General features: G+C 47.7%; 3 protein-coding genes across 3 annotated transcripts in view; all 3 read left to right on the plus strand.

Moving 5' to 3' along the window:
* Positions 1 to 560: 560 nt before the first annotated feature.
* Positions 561 to 25215, plus strand: part of LOC308570858 (caspase recruitment domain-containing protein 8-like) — a 54908-nt gene continuing 30253 nt past the window's right edge. Inside the window, exons 1-11 of the mRNA XM_081165887.1 lie at positions 561 to 1104; positions 1620 to 1849; positions 1955 to 2101; positions 3232 to 3296; positions 3672 to 3895; positions 4989 to 5242; positions 5641 to 5769; positions 6248 to 6386; positions 6501 to 6536; positions 7053 to 7088; positions 7691 to 9668. Coding sequence (XP_081022013.1) covers positions 810 to 1104; positions 1620 to 1849; positions 1955 to 2101; positions 3232 to 3296; positions 3672 to 3895; positions 4989 to 5242; positions 5641 to 5769; positions 6248 to 6386; positions 6501 to 6536; positions 7053 to 7088; positions 7691 to 8022 — 1887 coding nt within the window. The 5' untranslated portion in view covers positions 561 to 809 and the 3' untranslated portion in view covers positions 8023 to 9668. The remainder of the gene's footprint in view (positions 1105 to 1619; positions 1850 to 1954; positions 2102 to 3231; positions 3297 to 3671; positions 3896 to 4988; positions 5243 to 5640; positions 5770 to 6247; positions 6387 to 6500; positions 6537 to 7052; positions 7089 to 7690; positions 9669 to 25215) is intronic.
* LOC308570894 (uncharacterized protein) lies at positions 10378 to 12466 on the plus strand. Its single transcript, XM_081165955.1, has 2 exons — positions 10378 to 10928; positions 11465 to 12466. Exons 1-2 carry the CDS (start codon positions 10652 to 10654, stop codon positions 11854 to 11856), a joined length of 669 nt encoding a protein of 222 aa, XP_081022081.1. The 5' UTR covers positions 10378 to 10651; the 3' UTR covers positions 11857 to 12466.
* On the plus strand, positions 17261 to 19435 carry LOC308571816 (uncharacterized protein; the record flags this gene model as incomplete). Its single annotated transcript, XM_081167435.1, has 2 exons — positions 17261 to 17412; positions 18061 to 19435. Exon 2 carries the CDS (start codon positions 18296 to 18298, stop codon positions 19433 to 19435), a length of 1140 nt encoding a protein of 379 aa, XP_081023561.1. The 5' UTR covers positions 17261 to 17412; positions 18061 to 18295.

The following is a 25215-nucleotide window of genomic DNA, read 5'->3' on the forward strand; positions in this document are numbered from 1 at the left end:
GCGTCTTTAACCTGAAGCGTCTGTAACCCGAAGTACCACTGTATGTCTTATTTTCAAATGAACCTCTATGAGGCTGAAAATTCATTTATCAGCACGGTGTGGGTTGCTTAACCACCTGCTGCGTCCTGTCCCTTCCTCCCGCTTTTCCCCGGCCTCCTCCCAGCTTTGGATCCCGGGGACAAGAAACCCCTTCCCTTCTACCACAATGTAGGAAAAACCTCTCTCAGAAAAGCTTGAGCAGACTTCAGAGTCCTTCCCCTCGGAGCCCTTCCGAAGCCGCGCAACTTGCGCGCCTGCCGAAGCGCACGGCTGGGCGGGGGCGGAAAAGAGAGAGCAGCGGGAAGAAAAAGCCCTTCAGGCCATCTCGTCCCCGCCGTCGAGTCTGCTGGTGTCTGAAGCGGAAATGCTCCTCTGGTTCCCCAGGCGATTGGGGGCGGTAGGCGGAGAAGGCGAGAGTCTCAAGATCCCAGGGATGAGGAAGTCGCGTGCGAAGGAGAGAAACCGAAACGTCGCAGAAAGCCTCCAGCAGGCTTCGGCGTCCTGGCAGAGACAGAGCAACTGCTTAAGAGCGGGGGCCGGGCAGGAGCGAGCCGCGGCAATCGCGGTCTCCGTCACCGCCGTCGAGTCCCCTGGTGTCTGAAGCGGGGCTCTGCCTCTCGGGACTTCGACGGGGCGAGCGACTGAAGCGGGCAGGGAAGGCGGCTGGGAGAGGCCAGAAACCCGCGCAGAGCTTCTCCGCCTGAGGGATGTGGAAGTAGCCCGTTAAGGAGAAGGAAGCCGCTCTTGCAGGGCCTTTGGGTGGGGGGGAAATGCTGTCGGTGAAATGTTTCCTGAGCTGCGCTGGGGACGGGTGCTTCTCTGAAGAGGATTCTTTCCGCTGCGGCAGAGCATCCCGGCTGCCAAGTCTCCGCTTGTTCCGTGGCGCCAGCCGTGGCCCCCTGAGTCTCACCCCGGCGCGCTCCGAGGAGGGCGAGCTGGAGAAGTTCCCGGTCGAGCTGCTCCGCCACAACCGCGAGAGCAGCGCCGTGGAGGTGGCGGCCGAGGCGCGGAGGACCATCGACGGCCGGCGCCAGGCGGAGAAGCGCCTCCTCCGCAGCAGGCAAGGTAAGGACCTCGGGAAGGGGAGCCGTTGCTTCGCCCAGATCTCCTATGGAAACGTTGGCCGGGAGAGGGGAGGTTTGCTTCCCGGGGTCCAACTGTACAAGCGCGTGGCGACAAAATTGGAGGGACGCCTTGGGAATCCCCTGCCTCCCTTCCCATATCCCCGCTTTGCTCTCCTTCTCCCTCTCATTATTCCATTGCATCACCTCAACATGGACATTAAACGGCAGGGACGAAATTTCGAATATATTGTATCTCTTTTCTGTGCGTTATTCTGAAGAACACTTTCTTACTCAACCTTCTTTTGCAACAGTTATTTTTGAAAAATGGCAAGCCGGGCTAGGAAAGACTTGCCTCTATCTGCGGCCTTGGAGAGTCACTTGACCTTGAAAGTTGGCCCTGGGAAATTAGGCAGGCAAGCGGTAGGATCCCGTATAGGGAAGCTTTTCATACCCTGTTGAGGTTCTCGTTCTTTTTCTGCTGATGTCAAAACAAGCAAACAAACGTTTCTACAACAGGTAATTTGCAACAAGTCACAATGTCTAGTGATGAGATGATCCACACGGGAAGGAAACACCTATGGAAAATTCCTGAAAAGGACCCAGAACACATTTTCGAAGAATGTGAGAAAGGTCACAAATTGCCGATTAGAACTCGGGAAAGGGGGATGAAAACTTGTCACCAATTTGTGGAATGCGTAGAAATGGACAATTGGAAACAGAGGCGGTCGTACAAAACGCAGCACAAGGTGAGTCTGGTTTAGGGTTCTTCCTAATCCTCAAGGACAATGAAATTTCTCCTCCGATCACAGTACAGCTATGTGGGATTATAAATAATTGTCCTTATTTTACAGAGTGGAATCAAATTTCAATCCAGATTCCTGCCCACTCAGTGCTGCGGTGAGAAAAAACCCCAGTTTGTAGAAGAAGAAAGCAGTAGTCAGACAGATGAGACTGCAGATTTTGGGGGAAGTGTCCCGTGTAGCAGGTGTCCCAGTAAGGTAAGGGACTGGACTCAATCTGATTTGCATTACCATCCACAGGAATGAGGAATACATGGATACTTTCAAGGTGAATCTACCAAACTTGAAATTCAGGTTTACTGTGGAAAGTAATCTGTTTGTGGGATGTTAAGGAAGGTAGGAGAGGATATATTGTTTTGACATTATCCTTCCTCATGCTAGTGAGAAAACAGCTGGGGGGGAATCCTTTTGCACCTTATTGGAAGCAAGTTGATGATTCGTTAGAATCATTTAATTAAGCAATCCACTCTGCCTTGTCCAGTCTGGATTGTTCCTGGTAAGTTTCCCCTTTATTTCCCTCTTAAAATAATAACACAACGCAGTCTTCTTTAAGAGTAAGAATAAAATTTAACTCACATTCAGTTCACAGCAGTAATCTGAAGGCAGGCTTTATCTTGTGGTTACAGTGAAAAGAAGTCTGAGCTACATCTCAGACTTTCTGCTTTTGGGCTCCATCCTATATGAAGGTTGAGCCACGCACTGGCTGAGAGCCAGGAGAGCAAGAGTCCAAGAGACAGATGGTTGTGTGGCCAGCCAGGGTCATGCCCATCTACCTGGTCACACAAAGGGGCAGGAAGCGTCAGAGCAGGTATGACAGGAAGTCCTCTCTGTCTGGAGCCACATTCCTCTGTGTGTCCATTCTAGGCAACAGGAAAATGTTGTACTTGGCTGCTCTAGTAATAATACATCCCACACTTTTTAGAACCGTTGGTGTTGGTTTGTGTGTGTGTCAATAGATAGTGGTAAAGCAGTTTCCCTACAGTTGGCAATGGAAGTAAATAGAATTGCAATTGACTTTCTGTACTATCACACTGTGATTTCAGTTTCGGGTAGAATCATCAGTCCTATTCACATTTTACAGACGGTCCACTGAATGTTATCAATTTGAAACCCACACATTTTTTTCTGGTGCTTTAACATTTTTAAATCAATGTGCATTCAGCTTGTAGCGGAGTTCGTCAATTTCAGCCTACCTTCGTGGAATGTCTCCTATACTAAACTGCCTGTTGAGGATTTGGGGGGAAGAAGGACATTCTTATTTTCAGATGAGATTGGGTGGGTGTGCACGTGAATTGGCATCAATATTAATCATTACTGCTTTGTTAAAGGTTCTTCCAGGAAAAATCATCCCAGAGGTGGTTCTGGATTTACAAGGGAATCATACATCCTACAAGTGAGTAATTTATCTCACACATTTTTCAGCCTACCTTCTGGGAATGTTCTGTAGACTCGGCTCATGTGGATCGCACAATCATGATGAATGTTGCTGTTCTCTAAGGCACACCCAGGTTACATCTGTAGCTGCACATTTATGTGGCAGATCACTAGCAGTGACCAAGATCTATTTCAAGGAAGCTGTGGGTCAGCTACTATATCAGATGCAGGAATACCAAGGATGAATAACCACAAATTTCAGGCAGTGTTAAACTTTTACTACATGATATGTTTTACCAAGCAAGCACATAGGACACGAGTTATGATTTCTCTTAACAGCAAAGGAATGTGTTCCACCCCCTTCCCCATTTGACTTTTTCTTGCTTGCTTTCAGGTTATGCTTTACTGAGGCTGGCTCTTTCCGTTGCTGTTATACTGATCTCATATTTGAGGTGAGGGGAGCTGTGACCATCACATACCAATTTGACTCATGGCCTAAACACCTGAACAGGTGGGATGCATGGAAGTTGATGGTTGCCGGCCCTTTGCTCAACATCCAAGCAGATCCAGTCGAGTCTGTGTCAGCTATTCAACTCCCTCACTTCTTGTGTCTTGCAGGTACGGTAAGAGAAAGCTTCCATAACCATTGTAACAAGAATCCTAAATGGGATTGACTATCATGGGTTGGGAGGGAGAAGTAGGGAGACTTGGCTTCCTAACCTAAGCTCTTGTTTTCCCCCACTTGTAACATGCTTGTCCCTCTTAAACCATTTTGATTGTGAGAACAGTAGGGCAATAAATCAGCATCAAGCGTTGGGTTTGACTAACGTTTACTCAGAGTAAACCCACTGAAAGGAATGACTAAATGGGTCAATTCATTTCAATGGGTAAAGATTAGTCATTTGGGAGGTAGGACAGGATACACATCTAATAAATAATAAATGGTAGTTGAATAGTTCATGTGAACTTGAGTATACACCTCTTCAGTGTTTACACACTCTTCCAAGGACAAAATACCTCTGCTGTCTATAGCCCATGTTTTCTGGTTTCCACCTTGGTAAATCACTGCTCTTGATTTGCATTATGGGAAGACGTGCAGATGCTCCTTGAACTTTAGTTTCCATTCCTTACTACCAATTCAGATAATAAATGCTGCTGTGTGATTTGAATTGCAGCTATTTTATTCCAAGGACCACCAGATCCATTGTGGGTGCAGAAAGTGAATCTCAATCCAGACAAAACTGTTGATTAGTGGAAGGAGAGGTCTAAGGGGCTGGCAGAGAAGTCTAGAGGACCATCTCTGGCCCCCAAGACTGAGGATACCCACTTTTGCTGCAGTGCCTCAGCTAAGGAACTTCTTGTTGCAGTAGAGCCAGTTCATGTCTTACAGTATTGGAATCTGGGCAACAGAGAGCAGATGCTCATTTGAGACAATCTGTGCTAGACATAAAGCAGCATCTATTATCACAGGCTATCAAAAAAAGCAAGCCAGTTATGCAAAAAAAAAAAAAAAAAAGGCTGGATAAATTGATGGTCAGCCATCACTTGAAACAGCATAACAGCATTCCAGTGTAGAGTATTTTGAACCTTCTGGAGTCTTCGGGAATGGGTGAACAAAAGGTCGTAAGAACTAAGTGCCTACCTTAGGGCAGTGGGTCTACAGGCTAACTACTATTAAACTGTGTTTCATTTGCATTCCTTCCTCTGATAGGTAAAAAGGGTTCCCAAGTCCTCATAGCACATTTTGTCGGTAGGATGATGAGTCTGCAGAAGCCAGCCAGAGTGGGACCACTTCATGCTGTGTTGGAAAACCCCAAGTTATCTCCCTGTGGAGCAGTTTTCAAAAAGTTTTGGTTTAAGCAAAAGATAAAGGTGCACGCTGTGGCCCTGCTCTATGAAAAGATGGAAAACTCTGCTCCAAAATTCCACCTGTACCTCCTCCCCAATGACTCTTCCTTTAAAAAGGTAACCAGGAATCTCCAGTTCTACTAGGTTCCAAAAATTTACAAGATGATTCGCTTGATCCTGTTGATCAGAGCAAGGATCTGGTCTGAGGGCATATGAAGCCATCATCTTGCTGAGGCCAAGCAGGTCAGGGTTTGGTCAGTGCCTGGGTGGGGGGTTAATTAGGAACTGCATGTGTGGTTTCTTGGGTTCCATGGTGGAAAAAAGACAGGGAATCCATTGACCAAGATTCAGTATTGAGTGTCAAAGTGACCTAGTTTTCCTTATATGTTGTTAGTCTTGGAAGCGTTTACCCAGAGAATATCTGAACCTCTGCCAGTTCAGTTTGTTGGAAAATCCTCCAGCAGTTTGTCATCTTCTTTGCATGTCTCAAAAGTGACTTTGTTTGCTCGTTCCAGGCTGTCCATGAGTATGAAGTGAAGTGCCATTCACGAAAAATGCAAAAAAATCCTGTGACCATGAAACCTCTTAAGATTGGCTCTTGCTTCCTTGTGCAGAAGTTAGATGGTGTCACAATCTATCCGAAGGTACAGTGCGAAGAGGGTGAAAGGTTTTGCTGGGAGGGTACCTAGCCTGTGAGGTATGAGAATAGGAGAAACTCAGCTCAGAGCTCTTCAGCCTTTTGCTTACCCTCTTGAATGGAGGGCTGGGTGGAAAGCTGTGGGTTAAGCAACATTCGCACATAGAATCATAGAGCCGGAAGGAACTTTGGGAGTCATCTTTTCCACCTTCCTCTACAGTCCACCTCCCTGCCCAGTGCAAGCTCTCCAAAGGATGCAAATACCTGTTAAATCCCTTTGGAGATGACTGTGCAGCCTCTTCTTAAATAATGCCAGTGAAGTTGGGGCCACCACCTCCCAAGGCACTGTCCCAATGGTAACAACTGTTACCATTAGGAAGTTTTCCAAAAGGTTTTGCCAAAATCCACCTCCTTGCAATTTCCACCCATTGTTTTAGTCCTGCTCACTGGACCAACAGAAGTCCATCTTTCACTCATTCTTACAGGAACTGAAGTTAAACTACCTGAATGCAGACATGAAACAGCAGTACATTGAACTGTGTGCTCAGCACATGCAGGATGAACTGGAGCTCAACCTGATAAATAAGAAGGATGAACTTGTGTGGAGGGCCTGTGTGAGACACGGTGAGCATTGATTGAAAGAGGACCAAAGGTTGGACCATCCATTGGGAAGCAGGCTAATGGAGGACATTCCAGCCACATTCCCCCTCTGATTTCCCTTTTTCTGTTATCTTTCAGATGAGTTGACTTCTTCTGTTCTGCCCCCAGCACAAGGTAAGTTTTATTTATTTATTTTAATTGTTTATTCACTTCCCCTGTGTTTGTGCTTGTATCCCATCCTTCTTCCCAATAGGTGCAAAGAGTAAGCATTTGATAAAGTATTAGATACTAAGGCAATGCAACACCCCCGCCCAACTGAAATACGATTCAGGGTCAACTCCAGATCTGGTTCAGTTCACATTAATATGGATCTGGCCCAACCCAATCTGGAGTCCTGATCTGAATTGCAATCCAGAAAAAAACAAATCTTCAAAAATCTCATTTGCTGCATTCAGAAACCAAAAGAGCTATAGCCTTTTGTTTGTTTGTTATTTCATATAAGTGGTGAAACTTGGGAAACATGAGGGGATTAACATTGCCAAATTTCAGACAGGGTAACTCTGGGTTAGCCACCTTTAAACATTTGATCAAGGAAGGACTCTATGATTTGACCAAAGCTTGAGATGAAGGATTGATAAGGATATCCCAATTATAGTTTGTCTAACTTCCCTCTTTTCTGTCCTCTTTCAGAAGACTTGAAGCCTTCTGTTTTGCACTCAGCACAAGGTCAGTAGGAATCTATAACATGGTCTCAAGTAACCAGGTCTTCTCCCAAGGACAAAGGTCTCTTGCATACTAAATTGTCATGGATTTAGAAAGCAGATAGTCAGTGGAATTTTATGTCTGAGAGGTTTTACACTTGGTTTTTGAATAACATAATATGTAAGTAACAAGTGTGCCTCACCAAAATCTGCCCACCTGCAAAGTCCTATTTTGCACTTGGTAACTGACATATATAAGAAGTGTCAGTGGATAAGCTGGGGTGGCCCATATTGGTGAACTCCTTCTGGAGCTCAGTAAGTTAGCATTAATTGTTTTAGTAATTGTTGTTTTGTGAATAACCATAGAGATAAGATATGAAGCCAGGCATCTCACGTCCTGGTCAAGGATTCCAGCAGACCAACACAGCTCTTGCCTTTCCATGGCTGCTGACAGACCAGTGAGCTTTGCATTACTACTGTCCCAGGAGCAAAATTGTTGCGGAGGTAGAAGCTCTTGGAGGCAAGCTAAGTCCTGGATGCTCCACCTCCGACCAGAGGTCAGTCTCTTGCAGCATCTTCTATACCTTCCCCCCTTTAAATATGAATTGTTCGTCTTTTGTCTGATAGATGCTCATCCACCCAGCTCCTCTGACTGCCATTTCATTGAACAGCACCGGGAACAGCTGATCCAGCGGACCACCAATGTTGCAGCAGTCCTGGATATGCTGCATGGCCAAATCCTGGATGAAGAACAGTACCAAAAAATCTCTTCAAGGGAAACTAACCAAGAAAAAATGAGGGAACTCTACACACTGGTGCCTGGCTGGAACCACTATTGCAAGGATCAGCTCTACAAGGCATTGAAGGCCAAAAACAGGTTCCTTATTGCTGACCTTGAATGGAGCAGAGGCTGCAGAAATGGAGAGATCTATCCCAGGGGATCCAGTTACATGCATTGAATGATCTCATGCCTTCCCTTTGGGCTCCTGTGTTTTTAACATTGAGTACTGAATTAAGGAAATCAGCCCTGAATGATCACTGGAAAGACAGTTCCTGAAGCTGAGGCTCCAATACCTCGGCCACCTCATGAGAAGAGAAGACTCCCTGGCAAAGACCCTGATGTTGGGAAAGATTGAGGGCACAAGGAGAAGAGGACAATAAAGGACGAGATGGTTGGACAGTGTTCTCGAAGCTACCAACATGAATTTGACGAAACTGTGGTAGGCAGTGGAAGACAGGAGTGCCAGGCGTGCTCTGGTCCATGGAGTCACGAAGAGTCGGACACAACTAAACGACTAAACAACAACAACTACCGAATCCATTCAGCTGTTCAAAGCAGAATTTCCTACTGCCTGAGCCTCCATCCTCTTCCTATCTTACTCTTGGTCCACACACACCCGCAGCTGGGGCTCTGCTCTGAATCTGTTCTTCTATGCAAAGACCGTGGGAAGGACAATTTGGATACTGCCTCCAGGGCCTACCCGCTCAATGAAGAATTCAGCGATATCCTTCCCACCCGACCCTTCTCTCAAGGCCCTCAACCGGGCTATCCTAAACGCCTTCGGCGGGCTCTGGAGTCCCAGCTCCCCGGGCAGCACTTCGGGAGAGGCCTGGAAGGAGAGCCCCGAGGAGCCCTTCCGCGAGCCAAAGACACAGGCGGGAGAGGAGAAGGAAATTCTCCACTCGAGAGGAAGGAGCCCCAATTGCAACAAGGCTGTCTCCCCCAAGCCTCGCCTCCTCCCTTCCGGAGGACAGAAAGCGAAAGCGAAAGCTGTTAGAGCAGAGAAGGTTCCTCAGACGGGAGGAAAGCGAAAGCAAAATGAGAATTGGAGCCCGGAGCTCCGGACCCGCCCCCTTCCGCCCGCGCGGCCAATCGGAGCCGACGCAAACGGCCAGGGAAACCTTGGAAACAGAGCGTGTTCCTTTAGCGCCACCTGCTGGGCTCCGCCGCGCTGTCGGGGAAGGACAAGAGCCGAGTTTCTGTTTCTCGCCTGCTGCTCCGCGCCCTGCGGGACTTGCAGGAGTAGGATCTGGGGAAGTTCAAAGGCGGATTCCACGCGCTCCCGCTGCGGGGGGGGGTGGGGCGAGGCGGTTCGTCTGGGTTGCCAGAATGGGCTCAGCCAAGGGGGGCAGGTGTCCCCCCAATCAACCCAGCCAAATGGGCTGGGTATAAATAAATAATAAAGAAATAAATGTGTGTGTGTGTGTGTGCGCGCGCGCGCGCATAAAGCTTTCACCTGTTGAATGTCTGCCTGTCGTGCGTCAAAAGTCTCTGACATGGGAGAAAAAGAGATTAAGCGGCGAGCCCGAGGTTTGCTTTGTCAGTCTATCAGAAACCTCGAGCGGAATATATGAAAGACTCGCGCCTTAGGTTTATAGAAAAGGGACGAGGGGTTGCCTGTGTGTGGGTCTGATTTCTGTGATGTTTACAAGAACAGACAAGCGCCTGGCTGTTCGCATGGCTTTCCTCTTTATTTCTTACAAACCTGCTCCGTCCCCCCAAGTCCCCCCACCCCTATCTCTCCAGAATTTCGCTCCTGCAAGAGCCGTGTACTGCAAACCCGCCAAGTGTCCCTCTTTTCAAAGGACAGTCCCAGATTTACAGGTTACTGATTTGATCCTGGAATGTCCCGCTTTTCCTTAGGATGTTCCTATTTTCATCGGAGAAATATTGGAGGGTATGGAGTTTTGCTACCCCCAATTAGGGAACCTTTAGAAGAAACCTAAAGGCAGCCCTGAATTAAGTCTTTCTTAAAGTTTAATGTTTTGTTATGTTTTTATATATGTTGGAAACTGCTCGGAGTGGCTGGGGCAACCCGGTCTGATGGCCGGGGTATAAATAATAACGTTGTTGTTATTGTTGTTGTGCCCCTAAGTTCATCAGAGAAATGTTGGAGGGTTTGTCTGCACAACTTGGCGCCTGGAAGCAGGCGCAGCAAGGTGAGGTGGTATCTAGTGCGGAAAATTTCTTGTCAACCCCCTCCCCCAATTGATTTATTATTTTTTATTATTATATTTGTCTGCAAAAATGGTTTGACTTTAATTCATATTTTCTTACAAAGGAATGTGGATTCTGGGGCTCTGATAACAAGCAGGCGACTGTGGACAGATACTGTGGACTTAAATCTACAGGATGGATTGTGTTTTGGCTTGTGTTATTTTATTTATAGCAGGCACGTCCAACTCTCAAGAGACAGTGGCAACTGGCAGTGACAAAAGTTGCTGAACTCTTTTTTTCGGGGGGGGCGAGAGATCGCGGGGCCTCCGAGGAGGCTACCTGCTGCCCTACAGCTACACCTGCCTTGCTCCGCCCCTGCCAGAGCACCTTTTGTAAGCAAATGTTTATAATGGGAGAAACCGTCTCTGCCCAGCGTGCTAAGAAAACAGACAGAGAAAAGCGCGAGAGCCTCGGGGGAGCGTTTCCGCCACCTTTTGGAGCTTTCACTCAGGCCACGCCTCTCTCCTCCCGCTGCACCAATCCGAGTCCTACATCCCCATCCCCCACCCCACCCCAGGCACGATGCTTGCTTTCAATTTTGCAGCTTCCGCGAAGCAAGTTTCGTTTCTTGCTGGCACTGAAGGAGCGCCATGGCGAGGAGCGCGGAGGACCGCCTGCTGGCCTGCCTGGAGAACTTGAACGAGGACGAGCTGAGGAGGTTCAAGGCCAAGCTGAACAGGTTCCCCATCTCCAAGGGCTACGTCAACATCCCCCGAGGGCGGCTGCAGAAGGTGGATGCGCTGGACCTCAAAGATCTGCTCATCAGCTTCTACGCCGAGGAGTACGCCCTGAAGCTGACCGCCAGGGTGCTGAAAGCCATCAACTGCAAGGACCGCGCCGAGGAGCTCCTGGCCGCCACTGGGAAAAGTAAGGAGCGGCTGGGGAGGGAGCGCAGCGGCCAGGCTGATCTTGCGCCCCTGGCAGAAGCGTTCAGATTGCGCCCCCTAGCCACGGAGAAATTATCTCTCTCCTCCAACCCTCCCCCTTCCACCCATTCAATTCCTCACGCATTTCACCTTGCAAGGAATTCTTTCACAGACAATCGAATATTTAATTTATTATTTCTTAGTAAAATGTTTCCGGGGGCTGCGAAGGACCCTCCAGCGCAGCCAGTAGGTAGAGCCCCTTCTTGCCTGGGGTCCACCCCTTTTCGACCCTCCGCGCCCTAACCCCCCCCCCCCCCGTGTTTCCTTTCCTGATTTAGCAGAGGAAGATTTTCCTGCGCCTTTGAAAGGGAGTTGCCGGCAGCTTCCCGGCCCCGCTTGATTCCTCTGAGTGGCCAATGCCCCCCCCCCGGTTCGGGGCAGCCGTTGGCGGATCTTCCTCCACTCCCCTGAGGGCCCTGGGTCAGTCGGTTCCGCGGGACAGCTGCTCCAGCTCCCTTCTTGTCCTTCATCCTCCAGGGCTCAGGATGCCTTGCAAGGGCCAGGGGAAGAAGGTGCCGCCGGCGCAGGCAGCCGGGACAGGACGCGCACCCCAGAGAGGACGCACAGCCCAGAGAGGAGGCGCAGCCCACCGAGGATCGGGCGCAGCCCAGAAAGGAGGCGCAGCCCCCCGAAGATCGGGCGCAGCCCAGAGAGGAGGCGCAGCCACCCGAGGATCGGGCGCAGCCCAGAGAGGAAGCACAGCTCCCCGAGGATCGGGCGCAGCCCAGAGAGGACGCGCAGCCCCCCAAGGATCGGGCGCAGCCCAGAGTGGAGGCGCAGCCCCCGTAGGATCGCTAGCAGCCCAGAGTGGAGGCGTAGCCCTGGGAGGACCGCTCACAGCCCAGAGTGCTTTCTGGCGACCCATTTAGCTTTGGCCCTGGCAGCGGTGGATACTAAGGATCGCGAGGGGGGGGCTGGAGGGGAGCGAAACTTTTGCCTCGTCCCGAGTTCGGCGAGTTGCCGCGAAATGAGATACTCCGGTGGTTTAAAGCGGCAGTAGAGTAAAGGTGGTTGAGGTTCATTAGCGCTTTTGCTACATTTTGGGGAAGGGGGACGACTTACTTAGCAAAACTGGGGAGTGGGCTCTTCCACTGAAAGCCTCGTCTTGCCGCATAACTGCCCTTTTCGCTTCTCTCTCTATCTCGTTTTGTAACTGAACCAGGAAAACCACAACACAATGGCAGGAAATTGCCTACGTCACACAGTTTCCTATGTAATTTTCTTAACCTGTCACCAAGCAATTACTGGCTAAACTGGCCTACTGCGCAATTGTTGTCGTCATTGTTTTTTTATTATTGCAATAACAACATAAGGGCTCAGGGTCCCTTCCAACTCTACAGTTCTAGGATTCTAGGATTTTTTTTTTATTTTTTAAAAAAATCATCTTTATTGGTTTGTCATAAATTCTCAAAAATCCTTCTCATACATGTCAACATCCACAATAAGCAAATAAAATCTCAAAACATTCAACATTCAAAATGTGTACTTAAATAAAAAAAGGGAGGGGATCCTCTACATGCGGCTGTAGGGGCTACGGAGGGATCCCACCACCGTCCGAACTATGTATAGCGCATGTGCGGCGTCGCTATATACAGTGCATGCTGCACATGCGCGCTGTGTAGCAATGCCCCACCCAAGGTGTCATGACGCCATCGTTCACCCCTGACTTTAGCACCTCCTGCTGGGTGCACCGTTGGGCAAGGACAAGACCCAAGAGCCGCCTTCTCCCCTGCTGCTCAGCGCCCTGGGGGGCTTGCAGAAGTCGGATCTGGGGAAGTTCAAAGGTGGATTCCACGTGCTCCCGCTGCGGGGGGGTGGGCGGGTTTGTCTGGATTCCCAGCATGGTCGCAGCCAAGAGGGGCCAGGGGAGCAGTGTAGGATGTGAAACACAAGAGCAGTCAAGTACAACATTCCTAGAGTGAACATGTTTACACATGGGGAGGAATGTTTGTCCCGCCAGCAGGTAAACTTCCTGTTTCCTTCTGGGCTGGGACAGACTTCCTCTGCATGTGACTAGAGGTGGGCGTGGCCTCACCTGTGCAGGTAATGACAAAAGCACAGGGCAGGGCAGCCATCTCTCTCTCTCTTTCACCGCATCGAAGAAACAACATCTACTAAGCCAAAGATGCCCTCTTGGCTTCCAGCCAAGAGAGGACAAAGGGACTGTCTTCTTATGAGATAGATTCCAAGTGTATGTTACTTCATTAAGCTAAGTCTGCCTTCTGGGATCCGATTGTGAACAGAATGTGAGTAAACTCTTTTTATACTTTTGTAGAAGACTGTGTCGTGTCTTATCTTTTATGAGGGAATAAAGGGGGAAATACCAGAACAGTTATTATAGAGCCTGAGCAAACGCATCCCGCTGCAAAGTTTAAAAATAAGGGGAATGTTACTCTGCTGAATTGTGGAACTTGTTAACACAAGTTGGATAAGGATATAAATCAGACAATATATCATCTCCTGCATCCCTGAACATTCCCACAAGCAGGTGCCCCCCAATCAATACAAATCAATACAAATCTGAAGTTCTCCCCCCCCCCCCGTGGGAATGTTCCGGGATGCAGGAGAGGATATATTGTTTGATTATAGCCTTTCAAACTTGTGTTAACAAGTTCCACAATTTTAGCAGAGTAACATTCCCCATTTTAAACTCACAGCGGATGCGTTTGCTCAGGCTCGCTAAAGCCTCTATAATAACTGTTCTGGTATTTCCCCCTTATTCCCTCATAAAAGAGAAGACACGACACAGTCTTCTATAAAAGTATAAAAAGAGTTTACTCACATTCTGATCCCAGAAGGCAGACTTAGCTTAGAAAAGTAACATACAGCCGGAAACTATCTCTCTCCTTATGAGATAGTCCTCCGTCCTCTCTTGGCTGGAGGCATAAGCACAAGACACACACTTTTCTAATAAACAAAAAGCCTGTCTCTTTGTATGCGATTTCTGTATGTAAAGTATAAAACTGATCAATGAACTCTGTATTCGCATGCTGCCGGCAACCGACCAATCAGAAGCTCAGGATTTTGCCAGCTAGCCAATTGCAGTTACTGAACAGCGCCCCCTATCGGGCAGAATTCAGAGCCCGCAGAGCAGCTCTTGATACATTGTATCTAAGACTGTTCCAAAATGTTTCCTTTTAACCAAACAGCTCAGAAAAAGATACCTAGCTTTAGAAATTAATATAAAATCAGTACTTTGACCGATTCTTTCAATTCCAACGTCATTTTAACCCTCAAGGAAAGGACTCTTTTTGCCTTTATCTCCCACCATGACTGCAGAAGCAGGAACTCATGAAAGCACCAGGAGTTGGGCGTCCCGTCATCAGGGCCCGCGTCTCCCAAGCCTTCCTGGGGCCCTCAGGGGAAAGGGGAGGCCGCCGGCAAAACAGCACGGCTCCCCCACCCCCAGAGAGCAGCCCGGGAGTACGGGGCAATGGCGCAAAGACTCACTCGGTCTGAAACTTCTCTGGACACGGTCCACCCCAAGGCAACCACTTTCAAATCTCAACCATTTCATGGTGGCAGAAGCGGTGGCTGGCAATATAGGTTTCCTTGTGAATAAGCCTTCAGTTGAACCCGGTTGTTGTTGTTTCCTCCCCCCTCCCCCCTTGAAGGCTCTCCTTCTGCCTCCCCCTGCCGCAGCCCCTGAACCCACCTACACTTTAGCTACAATTCCCAGATATCAATCCCTCTTGCATGGGTGAGCTGCACGGGGGGGGGGCAATCTGCTGCACACTGTGGTGTTCGCTGCGGGGACAGCTGCGAAGGGAGCCCAATCCGCCTCATGCTGCGGTGTTGGCGGCAGGGTGGGTGATCCCCACGCACTACATTGGTGACAGCTGGGCAATCCCCCGTGCCCTGCATCATCGTCAGGGCGGGCGGGCGATCCGCCATGCATTGCAGCAGTGAGCCGAGCCCCCTGCAATGTGCCTTTTTGTCACCCCTCTCAGGGATGGCACCCGGGGCTGCCTGCACCCCCACCCCTTCATACGCCCCTGCCCTGAGGGCAAGGAAATGTAAAGACTGTTATTGTTCTTTTGGTGGTGGGTACTTAGGAGGTGTTGGGAAAGGTGTCTGGAAAAGTCAGCAAATGTTGAACTTGTGGGCCAGCATGACTAAGCCGCTTTTGGCGAACCAGAGCAGCGCACGGAAACGCCGTTTACCTTCCTGACAGAGCGGTACCTATTTATTTACTTGCACTTTGACGTGCTTTCGAGCCACTAGGTTGGCAGGAGCAGGGACCAAGCAGCGGGAGCTCACCCGTCGCGGGGATTCGAACTGCCAGCCTTCTGATCGGCAAGCCCTAGGCTCTGTGGTTTAACCCACAGTAGTAATGATGTATAAGTGATGCTGGGTGAAATGTATTCTGGGGATTTGGGAAAAGTTTTGAAAGTAATGTTGCCCCATGCTCGGGGTTCTTACTCTCATGGGGACCTGTTGTGCAGCAATAAAGATCTTGGTCTACTAACAGCTGTTTTGCTCTGGTTTTTGGCTGGAACTTCCTTCCTTTCTGACCACACATACCCACGTCCTCAGTCCCGATGACCTGGGCAGTTGAATAGCCTCTCAACCCAGAATTTTCCTTATCAGAAGGAAATCAGTGTGATTATTGGATAGATTTCTACCCAAAACTTTGCCTTCTCTCTCTTTTTTTATGGGGATAAAGCTGGCTTTACCTTAAAGCACCTAATTGTTTTCCTCCCCTTGGTTGCTAGTTTGCTTATCATTGATAGTTGGAAAGAGGCCATGACTATAACATTGGAAAGTCCACCCAAGGGCAGGGCAGGGGAGCTAACTTGAATAAAATATTGGCAGGGGCAGGGAAAAGGTAAGCCCCGCCCTGCATAATTGATCACATGATGTGGTGCATGTCAGAATCTGCGTTTGACTGAGCTGATAAAGCTCATCTTCCTCTGGCCGAGTCCTTCGGAATCGCCCTCTGACATGATTAACGACCTGAGCCTTTGATGAGGCTCAGGCACATTCCCATTCAGCAGAGAATCAAAGCAGCACGCGGAAGTGATGAGATTTATGGCTACATCGCTATGCTTTATTTCTTACTACGCAGACAGAAAACACATTCTCTCTCTGTGAGAGCAGAGAGCAACTGAAACAAAACAAAGGAACAGGAAACCAGTAACGGTCACATCTGTCTCCCGTCTCCCGTGAGACTTCCAACACCCTGGAATGTCTCTGGAATGTAAACAGAGTCTGGTGACTCTAAGCAGCTGCACAGTGGCACAAACAGAAACTAACAGTGCATGCACACCATTTGAATGACACAGCCCATCAACTGTGGGCAGTGGGGTGGGGTAAGGCTCATATATTTTATTGGAGGCTGCCAAAGGGACCTGGGCACCCAGAACTTCGCTCCTATAAAGCAGGGTGAAGTGTCTGCTTCAGGCAGCATGAACTACAGATACAGCAGATCCTGATGTAGATCTTTATTTTTTGTTCTTGAAGTCAATCTTCACTCTTCCCTGACCAGGAGGGGTGGCATTTTGTAGTTCCAGTTCACCTCAGGCAGTGCCATAGCTGTGGGAGACTGACTAGCTAGCCAGGTTTTTTGCCCCAGGGGAAACCTCCAAAGGGACACCATTGAAGCTCCCAACCTGTGTGTGTGTGTATGCAAATGCACATGGGAGTGTGCCAAACTGGGTCTTTGATCTGAGTGAAAGAAAGCCTAGTTTCTTCAACCTCAGGTGCCAAAATGTCTTGAGAAAGATGATACAGAAAGACTCTGTATATTGCAGGGTCTGAAAAGCTCACCATCGCTTGAGAGTACTCAATGTGAGGGCTAATTTGATGGACTTTGCTGCCACCTCGTGGACTTTTGATATGCATATAAGAAACAACACTTTGGATTTCCTGGATCCCATCTGCACTGTATGTTTACAATGGCATCTTACCACTTTAAACTGTCATTGGTCCCCACAAAGAATCATGGGAAGTGTCATTTGTTATGAGTGCTGAGAGTTGTTAGGAGACCTCACAGAACTATAATTCCCAAAGTTACCTGGGAAGTGGGATTTATTGTTAAAGGACGCTGGGAATTGTCATGAGAGAATCCCATGCCAACAGGAATTTAACAAGGTTTGAACAAGCTATGCTGAATGCTGGTTTGAGGGAGAAAGTGAGATAGTATCACAAACTTCCTTGACAAACAAAGCAGGCTGTTAGTAGGTTTAAAGAAAGTATGGAAAACTGGCTTGCAAGCAGTGATTGATGAAGAAAGATGCTATAAATGACGGTCCAAGACCCGACCACCCCCCCAACAGCCGAGAGGAGCTCCAAAACCAGGAGGACAGTGGAGCTAACGCAAAGAGGGAGAAAGAAAGGGGGAGAGAGGAAGAAAAAGAAAGAAAAAGGAGCCCCAAACTTACCGTTGCCGCCCCCATCTCTGCCGAGGAGAAAGCAGAGGAGAGGTAGGTGAGCACGGGGAAGGCAAAAAAGGCTGGGGGGGGGACAACAACACGTGGCTGAGCCCCACCTGCAAGGAAAACACAGAGAAGCCGCATAACAAAGGAGAAACTACTTTTTTTCCCTTCCTTTTTTTAAACCCCTTTTTAACCCCTCCCTCCCCTCCCTCCCTATATATATATATATATATATATATATATATATATATATATATATATATAATCCCTCCCCCATATACCTACTTTTATCTCTTTTCTTTTTAAAAGAGGGTCCACTGCTGCTGCAGCCACCATTTATTTGAATCTTTACCGCTGATATTACTGTACTATCTCTCCTCTCTCTTTCAACTCTCTTTTTGTCTCTCCCTCTCCCTTCTCTTTTACTCCAATCTCCCCTCTCCCCCCCGCCTCCCCCTTCTTCTTTCTTCTTCTTCTTCCCTTTCTTCTCCCTCCACCCTTTACATATAGCCTATTTGTCTGTCTCTGTTTCTGAGCGCACTCCCAACCCCAACTTCCACCTTAATTGGACCCCAATACCCCTTTTGGGCATATACAACCCCCTCCTAACACATATTTCCCCTGGCCCCACCCCTCTAATCTCTTGCATCTCTACCTGCTAACCCCCTCCCTTTATATGAACTGTCTGTCCGTTAGTCTACCCATCTCTGCTTATCTGCCCCCCCCCCGCCCAGGCGGCACCGCTGAGGCATCTACAGAAGCCCTAGAGAAGTTCTTAAAACACAGGCTAGAAGTGACACAAATGACCACCTAATCCAAATGCTCTGTAGAAGCCACCAACCAACAAAGCCTGATCAGCTCAGCAACCCAACAATACCCAGGAATCACCACTGCCACAACTCCTAACCACCACACGCCCAACCCCAAGAGGATGCCAAGCCAACCTCAAACCAAAATCAGGGAGACCGAGATGACACCAACCAGGGAGATGGCAAACAATGCTAAGACGGTAACTCCCCTTCAAGACGATGACCACCCAATAATGAAACGAGATCTGAGGGAAATGGAAGCAAGATTAGAAGCACGATTAGAAGAAACACTGAAGGCCACAATGGCCCCCATGCAGGTACTAATCAACAATCTAACCTCCAAAGTGGAAGCTCTAGAGAACAAGAACCAAATGCAAGAAAGAATAATAGAGCAATACCGGGAGGAGAACGCACGTGTGAACAAGAAATTGGACGAACTGGTAAACCAAATGGAAGCAGAACACAGAGAGATGAAAATTAAGCAAGCCGACCTTGAAGACCGCAATAGACGTTGTAACATCCGCTTCCTCAACTTTCCTGAAAAAACAGAGGAGAAAAGCCCAGCAGACCTAATTATACACTGGCTGAAAAACACAATCCCAAGCCTGAAACTTGAGGCAGATGACTTGGAGAGGGCTCACAGAGCCCTAAAACCTATGCCAAAACCCAGCACCCCCCCAAGAGACATCATTGTATGCTTCACACGCTACAAAAAGAAGGAAGAGGTATGGCACCACCTCAAAAACTCAACCAACCTTCGATATGGAGAAACCCCTATTCTGGCCTTACAGGACCTATCTCAGGATACCCTAAACAGGAGGAAAAGCCTGCGCCCATGCACCCAGCGTCTCCAACAAGCAGGGATCAAATACCGATGGGGCTTCCCCTTCCGCCTCATTGTAACAACCAATACAACGCAACACATGGCTACCAACATACCTGAGGCCCTGCAACTACTAAAGAACCTTGAACTCGACCTCCCACCGGAATGGCAACCGACAAACCCACCAAGTGACAGCCCCAACCACGAGGAAACAACAGCAAACAACTGGACAACAGTACAGAAGAAAAAGAAACAACAGAAGCGGCACAACAACGAAAACCAATACAGGCAAGCATCATGCTCAGAACCGTCCCGCCGGCCATACGACACAAGAAACCAGACCAAGATTAACCAAACCAATTCATCGCAGATGGACAACCCTACAACAACAACAACAACAACAACAACAACAACAACAACAACAACCCCAGCTGAATGAAGCAACCAGGAAAAACCACAAACTGAAGGACTGGTGATTTCCCCCCCTTTTTTCCCCTCTCCCCCCCCCAAAAAACATAGATTTAGTTAACACCATCAACATCCCCCCCAGCCCCGCACCCCCACAGGAATCCCCACCCCAACACCAGTCCAGACGACCTCAACCACATTCCCCATCACCCACACCTTCAACACCCCCATACTCCATACGAGGGAAAAACAACTCCTCCAACCTTAATAACACAACCCACAATCAGGCTAAAATCTGATACCCAACCAGCACTATGGTGGCACCAGAGCGTACCAACGCCCACATCCCCACCCCAACACACCAACAATGTTGCTCATAACATTGGCAACATTGCTTATGAAACTTATACCTGACAGCGATGTTACAAAGTCACTTCACACTGTCTCACTGATCACCCCCTATCGCAAACAACAGGGGGGGATTGCCTGTCCCTGAACACGGCCTTCCACACCAGCTGAGACCTAGGACCAACTGGCTAAATGCCAGATGGCCTAAAATACCCCAAACAAACACCTATATGACTACATATAGGAAACTCTCTACAACTTACCCCCTACTCTTTAACCCAAATCTTACTTTAATCCCATTAGCTCCCCACCCACCACACCCTAGGTCAGCGCAACCCCACTGGTTCTTTAAACAACACGAAGAGAGAGACACAAGACAACCCGAACGGGTTGGCAGGGAATCGCCCCACATAATAGATAAGCAAGATGGCTAACCTAAAAGCAATTACATTAAACGTGAGGGGGCTGGGAAACCCCATCAAAAGAAAACGCATCACCTCATACATAAACACCATAAACCACACATCACCTTCCTACAAGAAATACACAACCCACCCAAAGGCAGCAAACTCCTGAGCGACCCCCGCTTCAGTCAACAGTGGGCCGCACAAGGCTCAGGGAAAGCTCGTGGGGTAGCCATAATACTCAGTAGAGACCTGAACTTCACTGCCACAACAGTCCTCAAGGACAAAACAGGCAGATTCGTTTTTGCTAAAGGGACACTAGATGGCAAAATCAAACTGACAATCGGCTCCATATATGACCCAATAATGAAACAATTAGAATTCTTCCAGAAGACACTAAACAAATTCCTCTCCTTCTCTGAAGGGGAAGCAATCCTAGGAGGGGACCTCAATCTGAATATGAAAGGTATATCTCTGAAAGATATCCACCCCACAACCCCATGGGCAACCTTCCTCCGAAGGAAACCCCCAACAACCAGGAACTCTTACAAGTTACTAAAAATGCTAAAAAACAGGGGTCTCTACGACATTTGGGGTGAGCAAAACCCCAGCCATGCATTCCAATCAGGACGCCATGATACAGTGTCCAGACTGGACAGCATTCTACTCACACAGGGTCTGTTCCCCTCAGTAGAATCAACAAACATAGGTAACATTAAAATCACAGACCACGCCCCAGTAGAAGTCATTGTTAAAATAGGAGAAGGAACACAAACCACCCCATCATGGCCCTTCAGTCCCATCCTAACTACAAACAAACAAATTAGAGAGAGTCTCACAAAAACCCTCCAAAACTACTTCAAAGAAAATGATGTAAACAATATAACAACCCCCCTCCTATGGGACTCAATGAAAGCGGTCACCAGAGGAGCTTGCATAAAAGAGAAAACATTCCTTAAAAAACAAACCTCCTCAAAAATTAGCAAAACAGAACAAGACATCACAGCCCTCTCATCACGCTACAAACAAACAGGATCTAAAAAACTCCTCAAACTTATAGAACAAAAAAGGAGAGAACTAGACTCCCTAGAAATTAACAAAACAATGATCAACATTCTATACTCTAAACAACGTTTCTACGAATATGGAGGGAAAAACTCCAGATTACTAGCAAATAGATGTAGGAAAAAAGCACTCAAAACAAGAATACACTGCATCATCAAAAAAGACGGCAACATAACATTCTCCCCCGAAGAAATAACCTCAGAATTTGCAGAATTCTACTCCAACCTATACACCTCCCATAACCCACCAGAGAAGGAAATCAGAACATTTCTAGCAGGACTGAACATGCCTACCCTAACTGATGAGGAACAGGAATTCATGGACAGCCCTATCACCCCAGAGGAAATAGATGCGGTCCTCAAAAACCTGAAACCACACAAAGCCCCAGGCCCAGACGGCTTCACAGCAGAATTCTATAAGAAATTCAAAGAACGCTTGATGCCCTACATGACCCGCCTATTCAACGACATCATAAAAGGGGGCCCCATCCCCAAAACCTGGACCCACTCCAGAATAGTCTGCATCCCAAAACCACTAAAAGACAGCCTCAAAGTAGAATCATACCGCCTAATCTCATTAATAAACCAAGACTACAAGATATTCACATCAATCTTGGCCAACCGCCTAAAAATCTTCCTACACAAGTTAATAGCCCCAGACCAGACTGGCTTTGTCCCTGGCCGCAATATAACACACCCCATCAGGAAACTACTGAACCTGATCGAACACAGCAAGGCAACCAAACTCCCATTGACAATTATGTCCCTAGACATCCTCAAAGCCTTTGATTGCTTGGAGTGGAAATACATACTAGCAGTACTAACTAACATGAAATTTGGCCCCAACTTCCTACAAATCCTCAAACAAATATACTCCCAAGCCTCAGCAAAATGCAGAACTAACAATATGGATTCTAACACTATAGCTATCCAAAGAGGCACGAAACAAGGATGCCCACTGTCTCCCTTCTTATTTATCCTGGCTCTGGAACCCCTAGCAATCCGCATCCGAGCAGCCACAGACATCAAGGGAGTGGAAATAAAAGGCAGAACCTATAAATTAGGGCTCTTTGCAGATGACCTAATGGTCACAACACCAGACCCCATAAGCACAGTAACCTCCCTAATCAGAGAACTCAACACATTTGCAATGGTGTCGGGCCTACAGGTAAATTTTACAAAGTCAGAAGCTATGTGCTTCAACACCCCTCCTCACACCCAAAAAGAACTCACGAAGGTCACCAAAATAAAACTTTGCCACACCAAGTTCAGATACCTAGGGGTACAAATAACCAGAAACCTCAATAAATTGTACCTCCACAACTACAAGCCCCTGTGGCGACAAATTAACAAAGACCTAAAGAGATGGAATAACATGAACTTCACTCTCTCAGACAAAATAGCCATGATCAAAATGATCACACTCCCAAAACTAACCTACCTATTCCAAACCCTCCTAATCTGGATCCCCTCAACCCAACTTCGCAGTTGGCAGAGAAAACTACACTCTTTCATCTTCTCACATAAAAAACCAAGAATAAGCCCCAAATATCTGCACCTCCCCACCTCAGAAGGAGGATGGGGAATCCCCAACATAGAAGCATATTACAGTGCCAACCAAATACGCCATATAATCCCATATATACTAGAAGATGAGACAAAACAATGGGTACACCTAGAGAGGGACACAATTGAAAACACCTGCACCACAACATACCCACTCCTCACAAACAAACTAAAGAAAATTTCCACAACACTCAACAGGTACACACAGACCATGCTCAAAGCATGGAAAACACAAATAGGCAAACTATCACCAACCCCATCCCCACTAATCCCCCTGGCGTACCACCCATTATTCCACCATGCAGCACAAAACCTCAAGATAAAAACCTGGCAAACCAAAGGCTTATATCACCTAATAGACTTTTATAAAAATAACAAACCCTTGTCAACACAAGAAATACAAGACAAACTAGAAGACACCCAAATGCCCTGGTTAACACAACACCAACTACATGCCCTCTTAAACAACCCAACAGTAAAATCAGCAGCAACTAGGCCCCTGACAACCTTCGAAAACCTCCTCCTAACAACAAAGGGAAACGGTAAAGGGACGGTATCCGCAATATACAAAATACTACTCCAAAATCCCGCAAATCCCCTAGACGCAATCAAAAAACAATGGGAGAATGACATAGGCTATGAGATTAACCTCACTCAATGGACCAGAATGTGGTCGAAACCCCCCTTTAAATCCATATCAACGAAAAGAAAAGAACTCACACTGAAACTCACCTACAGGTGGTACCTAACACCAAGGAAACTAGCGCTAATACACCCAGGAACCTCACCAAAATGCTGGAGAGGGTCACCTTCACAGGCACATGCCTCCACATGTGGTGGGAGTGTCCCAAAATCCAACTATTCTGGACAACAGCCATACAAGAAATATGTAAAATAACTAAGCAAGTAATAGACATCACCCCAGAATTGGCCCTACTAAACATCTTCCAAGACAACAATGCCCATTTACACCACAAAGAACTCATAACCCACCTGCTCTCAGCAGCCAGAAACACCATAACCAGACACTGGAGAGACCTGTCAGGAGTAAGCATGGACCAATGGTACCAAATAGTATGGGAAACAGCCCTACTAGAAAAATTAACTAATAAACTGAAACTGACATGGGGACAAACAGAAGAAGACGCCTTCACCCCGGTATGGCTCCCCTTTATCACATACACAGCCCAACAGGACAGTGACAATAATCCACCAACAGCATACAAATCAATATGGCTAACCTGATCCAAAACACCCACCCACCTCACCCACACACGAAAACAAAATCACCACAGCCAATCACAAGCAAACAATCACACCCTAGGCCAACCCCAACTTCTCTCACCACCAAAGGAACACAAGTGAACAACACAAGCAACGCTGACACCAAACTCTACATACATTAAACATAATAGAAACACCGCCACCCGACCCCACCCCTATCCATCCTCCCTTTCTCCACCCCCTCTCTTTTTTCTTTTTTCTTTTCTTCTCCCCCTAATGCCTCAACAAATGAAACTGATTTGTAAAAATGTTACATGAAAAAAATACACGAGGCACTACACTTCTGTAAAACAAGAAAATCCTGAATAAAATATATATTTTAAAAAATAATAATAAATGACGGTCCAAAAAAGGAGTTAAAACAGTACTGGGAAATATTATGGAAACATCTCCTAAGGCATTTAACTGCTGCGATAGAACACTGGCTCAATTTTCTCATTTGTCATCTAAAGTTAGTGCAAACTGTTGTTGGGGCTGCAATAGTAAATGTACACACTACCAGCTTTAGTGGGAATGCACATGTATTAAGCCAGGGGTGTCAAACTCAAATTCATCGGGGGCCGCATCTGCAGTTTGGTCACCCTCAAAGGGCCGGTTGTATCTGTAGGACTATGTGTCCACTCTTTATTATCATAAATTATTGTCACTGCATTCAATTATTACTGTTTTTTGTAATAATGTAGTCAGTCCAGAAGGATGTTATGGTCGATTGTATCAAAGGCCGCTGAGAGATCCAGCAGAACTAGGAAACAAAGTTGTTACAAAGAATGAGCCCTAATGAGACAGTTGCTGCAATCCTATGTGCATTTACTTGAAACTCCTGTGGAAGAAAGTGAGGCTGGCTTCTGAGTAAACATACACGGCATGGGGCTGTAAATAAAATGGGGGGGGGGGAGAGAGAGAGAGCTCTGACAGGAAAGCATCAACATGCCTTGTGCACTCTCCTTGGCTAATTCCCCTGCCCCTCCCCATCTCGGGGTGCCATTGCATAGCGCAAAAGGCAAAAGAGCTCGAGCGCGCTGCCTGCAACTGGATCTCCGGCTTCTTCCTTTCCTTCCCCGAGGCGGGAGGGAGAGATCAAGGTGGAGCTGCTGGCAGGGCGGAGAGCGAGCCACCCAATTGTGTGACCGAGTGATGGAAGGGCT

Source organism: Podarcis bocagei (genome assembly GCF_964188305.1).
Source record: "Podarcis bocagei genome assembly, chromosome: 13".
In the NCBI taxonomy this organism is placed as follows: domain Eukaryota; kingdom Metazoa; phylum Chordata; class Lepidosauria; order Squamata; family Lacertidae; genus Podarcis; species Podarcis bocagei.

Coding starts and splice junctions, on each gene's coding strand:
- LOC308570894 (XM_081165955.1), top strand. CDS start 10,652: ATGGCGAGGAGCGCGGAGGACCGCCTGCTGGCCTGCCTGGAGAACTTG. Junction 10,929..11,464: donor CCTGGCCGCCACTGGGAAAA/GTAAGGAGCGGC, acceptor TTCATCCTCCAG/GGCTCAGGATGCCTTGCAAG.